The sequence below is a fragment of the Vicia villosa genome, linkage group LG5, assembly GCF_029867415.1.
Source record: "Vicia villosa cultivar HV-30 ecotype Madison, WI linkage group LG5, Vvil1.0, whole genome shotgun sequence".
Taxonomy (NCBI): Eukaryota; Viridiplantae; Streptophyta; class Magnoliopsida; order Fabales; family Fabaceae; genus Vicia; species Vicia villosa.
Window position 1 is genome coordinate 104975101 of NC_081184.1, and position 11906 is coordinate 104987006.

The 11906-nt window shown below is 32.9% G+C and overlaps 1 protein-coding gene across 3 annotated transcripts; it reads left to right on the top strand.

Annotated features, from left to right (window-relative positions):
• Nucleotides 1-1958: 1958 nt before the first annotated feature.
• LOC131601935 (uncharacterized) lies at nt 1959-9674 on the top strand. 3 transcript variants are annotated; one of them, XM_058873867.1, is made up of 13 exons: nt 1959-2116; nt 2881-2991; nt 3281-3408; nt 3643-3796; nt 3919-4028; nt 4134-4217; nt 4311-4359; nt 4448-4539; nt 4819-4948; nt 5129-5208; nt 5294-6783; nt 8541-8654; nt 8731-9674. In XM_058873867.1, the coding sequence occupies exons 2-13, from the start codon at nt 2899-2901 to the stop codon at nt 9300-9302; spliced, it is 3096 nt and encodes a 1031-aa protein (XP_058729850.1). In that variant the 5' UTR covers nt 1959-2116; nt 2881-2898; the 3' UTR covers nt 9303-9674. The 3 variants fall into 3 exon arrangements, with proteins under 3 accessions (XP_058729850.1, XP_058729849.1, XP_058729848.1); XM_058873866.1 differs by lacking the exon at nt 1959-2116 and having other exon boundaries at nt 2208-2991; nt 4825-4948; XM_058873865.1 differs by lacking the exon at nt 1959-2116 and having other exon boundaries at nt 2210-2991.
• Nucleotides 9675-11906: the final 2232 nt, after the last annotated feature.

An 11906-nucleotide genomic window follows, 5' to 3' on the forward strand; every position in this document is an offset into this window, starting at 1 on the left:
GCAATTTGTTTTAACTTTAAAAAAATAATTTTTTTTTGGTATTTTCAAAAATATTTTTTTTAAAATATTAATTTTTAATTCATATTTTAAAAATTAAAAGACTAATTTTGTCATCAAGTAACTTAAATATACATTATTGAAGATTAAAACATAGTAAAAATCATAAATTTTTTAAAAAAGTATTTCAAAAATTAATTTTATGAAAAGCTATTTAAAACAGTTTCAAATTTATGTATTTTATTTATTTATTTTGATATTCAAATAAATTATGGTAAAATGATGAAATAATTAAAATAATATTTTTTAAAAAATTATTCAACCCAATTTTACATTTAAAAAATTTTGTTAAAATTTCTTTATTGATCTTTTTAAATAAAAATGTGTTACATAATAAAATTATTTAAAAAAAACTGAAACAAACAAACCCTAAATACACTTTCTTTTGATTTTAATATAAATTTTTTTGACCGAATTCATTATGATTTTCTCTTATACTTAAAATTGAATAGGGTATAAGTATTTTGGACAGAGTAGAATTATTACTTAAAATTGGATAATGCTATTTGATAAAATATTATATAAGCAATAATAATAAAGTATTCAAACCAATTTTTGAGATAAAAAAATATAACATATAATACTAAATAAATATTTATGTCATTGTGAGTAAGTAAAAGGTCTTCTAACCGATCAATGATGTGCAATCTTATAAAGTTTTATATAAGAACAATTTCTTTGTTTTATAATTTCTTTAAAAATGAGAATATTTTTATAATAAATGAGAATATTCTTTGTTTTATAAATATTTATTTCTTTAAATTAATATGTCATTATGTTATGATAGTTCATAAATATTTAAATAATAATACTTTTTCTCTATTATGAAATAAAGTAAACTAATATAAAAAATCAAATGTATTTAATTTAAAATGTAGATAAAAACATTTGACTTTTTATATTCTTTTATTCACCCTTTTTATTTTATAATAATTGTTGTATCTGAATGTGTAATACACATTAAAAATAAATAATTTAAAGAAAAAAATTATATCTTTATCAATTTATCTATATTACTATTGACGTACTATCATAATAATAAATGTAAAATACAATTAACAACTTCAAAATTATGTAAATTATGTTAAATAGAAAACAAACTAAAATAATTAAATAAATTAAATAATAATACTTTTTCTTCGTGAGAAATAAATTAAATCAATATAAAAAATCAAATGTATTTAATTTAAAATCTAGATAAAAACATTTGACTTTTTAGATTATTTTATTCACCCATTTTATTTTAAAGTAATTGTGGTATTTGATTGTGTAATACATAATAAAAATAAAATTTTAAAGATTTTTTAAATTATTTTTATCAATTGATATTTATTTATTGTTGATGTACCATCATTATGATAAATGCAAATTTAAAATAAAAAGTTCAAAATTATATTGATTGGAGAATATATGATATATCTAAAAAAAGTCAAATAAATTTTATTTTTCCCATGAACATCTGACTAGAAAATTTAAATAAATAAAATAATTTTTATGTACACAAATTTAAAAAATAATTAAAATAAAATTCTTTAAGGATTGCCAATTTTACTTTGCTAAAAAAGCACATCCGTAGGATCGAACTTAAAGCCACGTGTCAAACATCTGAAGCACCACATGCATTAGACCAATGCGTACGTGTAATTCAGAGAACTAAAACACTAGCCAGAACCTGTTGGGTTGCTCGACAAAGCAGAAGGGAGAGAGAGTTAGAAAATCAGAATAAAAAAAGTTACCGGGGTATTTTTGTAATTAACCAAACATTCGAGGCTATTTACTAAATTCTCCTTTGCATAAAAAAAAGAGGGAGAAAAGAAAAGATCCAAAACCCGAAAACACCATCATCCAAACAGCACCCTCTCTCTCTTTTAAAAGCCACCCTGTGATTTTTCTCTGCCCTTCTTTACCCCTCCGCTCTCTCTCTCTCTCTCTCTCTCTCTCTCTCTCTCTCTCTCTCTCTCTCTCTCTCTCTCTCTCTCTCTCTCTCTCTCTTCGTGTTATCGTGCGCTTCTCTCCTCAAACAATCTCCTCCTCACAGTTTCGTCTCGATCTCAACACTGTTAGTCTTCGACTCTCAATTTCTAACCCTAATTTGATTCTTTTCTTCTTCGATCCCTAATTTGATTCCGAATTTATTATGCTTTTTCACGTCATCGATTTTATTTTCCGCTTAATCCCTAGAGATTTCTGTCCTGTTATTTATTTATTCTTGCGTAATCGGTTTTGATTCTATTGTTCTATTGTCAATTGTTTTGATTATTTGAGATATATTTTTGATTCTGATTTGTTGTTTAGTTGATATGTGGTGCCTTAGGTTCGCCGTATTTGAATGTATATTTCAATTTTTTGTAATAGATTTGATGTTTTTGTTTACCAATCAAATGTTGCTAGAGTTGGAAGACTGTTATTGAGTTTGAGTTTTATCTGGAGTTTTGATCGAAATTTAGCTTCTGCTGCTGATGATACTGTAATGATTGTTATAATTATATTTAAGATCGAAATTTACCTTTTTTTACTGCATCATTTTTCCTCGGATATTGCTCATTGTATCAGTATCCATGAAGTTGATGCTAAACAATTTAAAGAGAATTTGAATTTTATTGTGAATTTGCTGTATGAGTGGCGGGTTTCACAGTTTAATCTGTGGTTTGGTTTTGTTTTATTTTTATCAAACATGATTTTTAGGGAAGAATAGTTTATTGAATTAATAATTGACTTTGTGACTTTTCTCCAATTTTTAAGGTGATTCAGGCGGAAGTCTATGATGCATATTGTGTATGATTAGTGTAAATGTTTTTGACATGTGTTTTGTGGTATTCCCAGTTTTTGTTAACGGAAATCATGAGTGATGAAGGAGAAAGGACTTGTCCTCTCTGCGCCGAAGAGATGGATTTGACGGATCAGCAGTTGAAACCTTGTCGATGTGGTTATGAGGTTTGGTTTGATTCTATTTATGTGGAGTAGCTAATTATTTGGAGGTTTTAGTATAATTTGTAGTTGAAAAAAGTTTTTTTAGGTTGTATAATGCTAATGTTAATATTCAAGTGTCACTTGTTCTTTGGTTCATAAATTTTCTTTTATTGAATATTGATCCTTTTAACTGTTGTCAAGGTTTATTTTGATTTCGTTTCATGATAGTCATGTAGGTGCTGTTGTTGATGTTTTGTTTGTCTTTATCTGATTCATTATGATGAATTTCAGTTTCACATCCACTTGATTGCAGATCTGTGTATGGTGTTGGCACCACATAATGGACATGGCCGAGAAGGATGATACTGATGGGCGATGCCCTGCTTGTCGTTCTCCTTATGACAAGGAAAAGATTGTTGGGACGGCGTCAAAGTGTGAAAGGTCATTCCGTTAACAGTACATTTATATAGGATTGGAAATGTATTAAAATTGCTAAAACTTTTATGTTTGAGTGCTATGAAAGCAAAATATAAATTTTTGTTCGTTTTATTTGTTAGATTTCTTTAAGGTATTTATACGAAGGCCAATGTAGACTGTTTAAATCAACATAGACATTTTCATAGTGTATTTCTCTTAACGTGTGTCAATATATGTGTATGTATATATATGCTGTAGATTGCTGAATGAAATTAATATGGAGAAAAAGGTGAAGAATCAAAAATCAAAATCAAAATCTGCTGATGGACGGAAGCAGCTCAGTAGTGTGCGAGTGATTCAGCGAAACCTTGTTTACATAGTTGGATTGCCTCTGGATCTGGCAGATGAAGATGTAATTTTTTTACCTTCTCTGCTCTTGGATTATGTGAATGTTTCTGTTTTACCTCTTTTTCTCGTTGAATTTTTCGCTTTGTCTTCCTTATAGAATCTTTAATCATATGATCATTTTTGCAGCTTCTCCAGAAGCGAGAGTATTTTGGTCAGTATGGGAAGGTCTTAAAAGTGTCAATGTCACGGACGGCAGCTGGTGTCATTCAACAGTTTCCTAATGATACTTGCAGTGTGTAAGCACATTGTCTTTGCTGCAGTGCTATTTCAGTTTGTTTGACTATCATTGTGTAATACATTTAATATCAATGATACAGTTTCTAATCAAGGTTTTATCTCAGATATATTACTTATTTAAAGGAAGAGGAAGCAATTCGGTGTATTCAAAATGTACATGGATTTGTTTTGGAGGGTAAACCTTTAAGGTAAAAATAGCTACTTTTTTTGACATGTCTTGCTCATTTTCCTAGTCTTGCTTATTAATTCTTTTGTCGTTTTTGGCTTGTACTCATTTTCAGGGCTTGTTTTGGAACCACAAAATATTGTCATGCATGGCTCCGAAATTCGGTATGGAAATTAGTAGGTCTTTAGAGATTTTTAAACTGTGCCTTAACTGGTTATGCTTTTAACTGAGTAGTAATCTCTCCATGATCAGCCTTGCATCAACCCTGATTGTCTATATCTGCACGAGGTTGGCTCTCAAGAAGATAGCTTTACAAAAGATGAAATAATATCAGCTTACACTAGGTAATATTCTTATAATTTTGTTACGAGCCTTGCTATGATTCAGTTATGTAAAATCCTTCTTGCTGAAAATAGGTGTTTTTGATGGTTTCAATTAAGCTGTTAATCTAAATAATGCATTGGGATGAGAAACCTGTGTTCTGAGTTTTGATGAGATCACTACACATAATCAAATCGTGTTCTAATCCGTGTTTCAGATTATGCTTTCTGATTTGCATGTTATTATTGCTTGAACTGAATGTAGTGCCAAATAAATACTCTAATTTTCTTGTTATTTTGAAGAAGTAGAGTTCAACAAATCACTGGTGCCACAACTAATATGCAACGCCGGTCGGGGAATGTATTACCTCCTCCTCTGGATGATTGCACAGATTATTCGACAGAAAGGCCCATTATTAATAGTGCTCCAACTGTAAGTCTTTTTTGCATGTTCCTACAGTCCCTCGAGTTTTTGCTTTAATTTTCTTGTTTTGATTGAGGGCTCATTTGAAATTTGATCTTTAATTGCTATTCTTCAAGCATAATGTTTTTTTTTTGCCTTTGTCAGCTGTGAATACAAAGAAACTGACATTTTATTTTAATTATGGAGCAGAACTCTGTCTACACAGTGCGAAATTCGCCTCCAAATGGAATCAATGGGAAACATGTACCTCTTCCCACTAGTACTGCATGGTACGCATCATTATAATTTTGTATTTTACCTTGAATGTTAAACTTATCTGAAGAAAGTTATGGTTCCAATGTTTATGTGTGCCAGGGGTACACAGGCTACAAGTTGTCAGCCCCCTGTTGGAGGTCTATCGCACCCATCTGTTTTGTCCAAGCCAAAGCCTGATACAGTTAACAGCACACTTGCCTTTTCTACTGCCGTTACGGGAACAATTCAGGCTTCTGCAGCACAGGGTGATGGTTCAAGAAGGCCGCCATCAAGTGATGGGAGTCATAATACATTACCTAGGGTGAAAAGTGAATTGCCAAAACCTAGTAAACAATATAATAGCTTGGACAGTCTTACCAGTGCAGGTGAAAAAATTTCAGCTTGTGCTGTTTCTCCTGCACCTGTCAATTTGAAGAGTGAGCTGTCTTCTCGACCATTATCACGAGATAATGGTAGAGGCAATTGTACTATAACAAACACATTAAATTCTACTAACATTACTGGACATTCTTTTAACTCTGGTCCTGAGGAAGCAGTGCCTGCTACCAATGAAGTGATTCGGAATTTGTCCAGTGAGTTCTCCTCAATTAACATTGGTAGAAGTTCCTCAATTGAAAACTGTGGTATAACCAAACCTAGTAACCGGCCAACTGATGATGTCATGACTAAATCTCCTCAAATTCAAGAAGGATCACAATATGATGTTGATAGATTTAAAGACCCAATAACAACAAATGTGGTTGGTAAAACTTCCTCATCAGATAGTGGGATTTTTAGTCCAAAGGAACAATGTGGAGGGATATTGAACTCTCAATCTCAAGTAGTATCAGATACAGCTGATATCGAAGATGATGTAGCATCTTTTGATAATCAAAGACTCAAGGATCCAGAAGTTTGTCGTTCTTATTTGCCTAAGGCAACAAATTTCCTTAATGTATCAAAACTTTCTAGCCCTTGTATGCCATATGGCGAACCTTGTACTGCTGGAAATGCTGGTTCTCTATCTTCTGAAGATAGAGTTCGGGAGGAATCTAATTTACATTCGTCTAGCATGTTATGTAATGGCTATCCTGAGAAATTGATCCGCGGAACCTCTAACGGCTTTCTTCATGATGAAAGAAACAGGCAAAGCATTGGACGGTTGGTTGGTGATGCCGTTGATACTGGGTGTGATGAGTCAATTGATAAGGGGGAAAGTAGTATAATCTCAAATATTCTGTCCATTGATTTTGATCCATGGGATGACTCCCTAGCATCACCCCATAATATAGTGAAGCTGTTGAGTGAAAATACTGATAGCCAGCCCGCTCCTTTAAAAAAATCTAGTTCTTGGAAAGTTCAAAATAATAACCAGTCAAGATTCTCTTTTGCAAGACAGGAAGAATCTGAAATTCAAACTTTTGATGTGCATCCGTCTTATGCTTTCAACCAGCAACAGTCTAAGAGCCACACACTCAATCAGAATCTGGCAGAAAGAGACTTTTATATGGAAAAGTTGGGCATTGCAAATGGCTTTCCTACCAGTAATTTTGAGGAAGCTGAAAATATAAGCAGTGCTCATTCAACTGCTTCTTCCAATAAGCTTTCTGGTGAGTGTTCCCAGCTTTCTTGACCTTGTTACAGAAGCTTTATTTATATATTATTGACATCTAACTAATTGCTTTTGTGCAGTGCCTGCCTAAGGATTGAGTAAAATCTTTAGAAATTTCTTCTGCGTTACATTGTTATAATTTTTTTCCAGATTTTGATTTTATATTATATTTACGCATTTAATTCATTGGTATTCTGCAAATTTTGAATTCCTGTTGCTGAATGTATTGGAATGTTTGTTATCTGAATATATTACAAATCCTTAGATAGTAATGAAGGGGAAGAGGTATTTACAAGCTTGTTAAAGTATGAAGAGGAAAGGTGGAAAGATGGAACATGGAAATGTTATTCCATATTTATTGAAGGTCATCAGTATTCTGACCGCAAACAGACTAAACACTAGAGAGGTTGATCTAAATTACTTAAACCTTGAAAAATTTCAGCATTTAAGGTGGAAAAGAAGTGTTGAAGCAAATGAATAATGCTAAGACTATTGGACTAGATAATTTACATATTGAGGAATGGAAAAGGTTAGGAGAGAAAGGCAGAAGTCTCAAAGTTATAAGCTCTAAGAATATCCCAAATTGGGTGGATGATCTTTAAGAATAAAGGCGAAACTTCAGAAATTATTGAGGAATCAATTTAGTCATACTAAGAAGTTTTGATAGTAGAGTAGAGAATAAAATGAGAAGCTCATCACTGAAATCAGTTTGATTTAATGCCATAGAGGTTGACATGCTAGCTATATGCATAATTCATGCTACAAAAGTTGATGTAGATTAGAGGATTTGTAGAACATGCACATGGGTTGCTTTATACATAATTCATGCTACATAAGTTGATGTAGATTAGAGGATTTGAAGAGACGTGCACATGGGTTATATTGTAGTAGGAAAGAAACGATAATTACCTAAAGAAGTCTATTAAATGTTTTATTTAGCCTTTAGAGAAGAAAACTGTTTAGATTGCTTATGTACTAGCAATCAAGGATATGGTGTCACATAGTGTAAGAGAGAACTCAAGATGGAATTATAGAAGATTATTCCACAATAAGTCAATAACTATAGCAATCACACCAAAAGTTTTACATTTCAAGTACCTTGGGTCCATCAAAGAAAACAATGAAGGGATATACCAACCAGGATCCAAGTTGGGTGGATGAAATGATGCAATGACTTGAGTGTGATTTGTGATAAAAAATACGTCTACTTTTAGGAAAACTATACCACTCCGTTGTATTGAACTGATCGCCGGGTAGTAAAATTCATCAGTGAAATGAACTTAGTGTTGCATAAATGAGAATGCCAACAAACTGTAGCCTGGCTTGTGCTTTTTCCAAAATTTAAAATCAATCGCAAATCTTTAGAAGAATCTAGTTACGAACTAGTAAAAGGTTTTCTTTAGAAGTGAATTTATAAACTGATCTTGCTTCTGTATAAAATCGTTATATTGTTTACGTTGAAGAGCTTAAGTTAATGATCTGCTGAGTTACAGTTGCTCATGTATGTACTGTGTAATTAGATTGAATTGTGTGGTTATTTTGTAGTATTGAACTATTTTCCAATGTGTTAAATTAGCATAGTGACTGCAACTACTGAAGCGTTTGCCTGATTGATTCTGTTCAAGGTTTTAACACTGGTTAAACTGCTTTCTTCTGGCTACATGTTTGCCTTCCCTATATGTGTTGCCCCGTGTGTTATTTCATTTCCAGTTGTCTCAGTTCATCTGATGACCTTGATTTTGCTATGATTAACAGCTATTTCAAGAGCACAAGTTTCAGCTCCGCCAGGTTTTTCAATTCCAAGCAGGCTGCCGCCTCCTGGTTTTTCTTCACATGAGAGATCAGAGCAGACTTTTGACTCCCTATCTGGTTAGTTGTGGTTTCTCTTACAACTTTCACATGTTTTTCTTATGTTGGTCTAATACAACTGTTAAACTTTTGACAGGGAATTCCTTACTTGATCATTCTTCTTTTTTGAGAAATTCACATCAGACACACTCAGCTGGAAATATTGGTGGCACAGGCGACATTGAATTTATGGATCCAGCTATTTTGGCAGTTGTTGGCAAGGGGAGACTTCAAGGTGCGCAGAACAGCCAATCATTGGACATGCGTTCAAATTTCAATCCACAATTAAATAATTACTTCGACAATGAAGCCAGACTACAGTTCCTGATGCAAAGATCTCTCACTCAGCAGCAAAACAGGTTTCCTGAAATTGGGAATACTTATTCTCAACTTGGTGATTCATATGGTATTTCTTCTAGGTTAGATCAATCTCAAGTCAGTAACCTAGCCCCTTTCCCTCAGCTGTCTATGCAGCAGTCTACAAATGCAGTCTTTTCTAATGGCCAATGGAATGGGTGGAATGAGATGCAGAGTGGGAATGGTCTGGGGGTTGCCGAACTTTTGAGGAACGAAAGACTTGGATTTAACAAGTTTTACCCAGGATTTGATGATTCAAAATATCGGATGCCAAATTCTGGGGATATCTACAACAGAACTTTTGGCATGTGACTATTTGGTTGCTATGATGTTGGGTGCCTGTCGGAAATGGTCAAAGGTCAAACCATGCAGAAATGGACAAACAATTTTCATTTGCGTAGCTGTGGACGGTGGAACTCACTCATGACTGGTATATTGTGCTACCAAATGATGATCCCAGGAAGTGTAATTTATGGCTGCAGTTGGTAATTAGTAAACTACCAATATTTTCTTGGTTTAATTGGCTGATATGGCATTGCACATTTTGCATGCACATAAGAGTCCTAACCTACCCAGTGCCTAAACGAGAATGGAAAAACTGTTACATTTTAAAATTGTTTTTGTACTGGGTTTCATATCTTTGATATGTTGAAAAAAATGAAATTGCTGTTCCCTTTTCTTAAACCGTGCACTCATTTGCCCCTTTTTCCTTTGTAGTTCTGGATTTGCAGGTGAGCTGTTTAGGGGTTTTAAGATATCAACTGTCAATGCTAACATGATCAATTTTTAGCAGGTAGATCTAAGTTGAGTGTTTTCCTTCACAGTACAGAGCATGAACACTGTTTGGATTCAGAATCGATTTTATCAAACTCTGTAATTTTCTTCCAAGTATAACTATCATTGTGGGATGCAGTATACAAACGGAGGTTTGGTCCTAATAGTTAAAAAGAAATTATTTTAACTTTGGATTAATAGATTAAATTGAGTACTTAACAAGAAATGTGCATGTGATTATAAACACTGTTGCACACTTGGATGAACTAGTAGTTTTTTATTAGATGTGTTAGTTTTTCTTTTAATATCCGCATAACTTTGCATATCTACTGCAGTCTAATAATAAATGTGACAGCTGTTAATATAATCTCGGTGTTGAGAGTTGCTTTTAAGTGGCACCTTTTTGTTCTCAGTTTGGTAGCAAAACTTGTTTTGGTCAACTTGTAGGAGGCCTGCATTGGTGTGGTGGCAGAACTAGACTCCAAAATGTTAGTCTTTTGAAGAAGGTCTATGATGTATTTAGATTGAGTTAAAAGTAGAGGATTATGAGCAGCAGTTTATTTGACTTAAATTCCTAGAAAATAATCTAGATCATCAAGATGTTTGAGAGAGAATGTATATTCAGTTTAGTAATAAAGTTTTGCAAGACAGATGAGGAACTGCCATCTACAAAGACTTGTAGATAAATAGTAATACCTTGAAAGAAATAGGTGAAAAGTGAAGGATCACACTTGCTAGTCTTGAAGCCTACTTGCTAGTCTTGAAGCCTAGTTGAAGTAAGGAAGTTTGAAGCCTCTCAAACCATAGGGAGTCTTATTAAGCTTACAAACCAGGAAACAGTATTTTAAAAATCGGATCGGTCATCAAACCGGTGAGGGTACTGGGTCGCTGGTCGAACTACATGATTAAATTGGATTAAACTGGATAACTTGGTTGAATAAATTGGTATCTATTGCAATACTATATATTTATTAAATCGGTCGAACTGAATGACTTAGTCTCTAAAAAATATCACAACACCTACAAAATTTTACAATTTAAAATATTATAATTTCACATGTTTATTTTTTACATTCAAATTCTAAATATAATCATCACTCACAACAAAATAATACAAAATATATATTTAAATAAATTTTAAACCAAGTCTAATTGTATTTTAATTATATTTTTTATAAAAAAATCATGAAAACGACAACGTTTTGTGCGGAAAAGAAAGAGTATGCATTTGAACCACCGGTTTTCTAAAATTGCTGGTTCACTGATTTTTTTTCGATTTTAACCGGTTCTCATCGGTTCAATAGCATATCTGGTCCAACAATCAGACCATACTAGTGACCCCTCTGATTTCCGGTCTGACCGGCCGGTTCGGTCCGATTTTTAAAACACTGCCAGAGAAGAATTGGAGCTTTCAAATATTATAGGTTGTCTCACATACATTTCCTCATGAAGGAGACCATTGAGGAAGACATTATTAACATCTAATTGTTAGATTGATCACTTTTAGGTAATGGCAAATGACAAAATAATCCTGAAGGTTTTTAGTTTAACCATAACAGAGAAGGTTTCAGTGAAATCGAAGCCATATCTTTGATGGAAACCCTGGCTATAAGTATTGCCTTGTACATATTAATAGTGCTATTAGGATTATCCTTGAGTCTAAAAATTCATTTACACCCAATTACTTGTCTTTAAGGAGGCTTAGTCACCTTCTTCGTTCAACTGCTACGGCGCCAGCCACCATAGGCGGTGGTTGAAATTTCCAGAAATGAGAAAGATCATCATCATCTTACTCAAAATCTCACGCTGATTTTGAATATCACAATATTTTTCAACGATCAAACTTAAATCTCACACAATTGAACCAACACAATAAACCTTAACTATTTCAAAACAAAATTAAATCACAGTGATGAAGAATTGAAATTTAAGATCTTAGAGTTTTTAATCACCAATCAATTTCGAACACAACAACATCAAGATTCTCATGAAATGATGATGAAATGAATGAATTCGAAGTAGAAGAAGTCGTACCTATCTGAGCAAGGTCCGATGCCTCTTCAATATGAAGGAGAAGATTATAGAATGATCCAATTAGCTTCAGTGAAGTTCCCTGATCATGAATATGTGCTCAATTTGCTC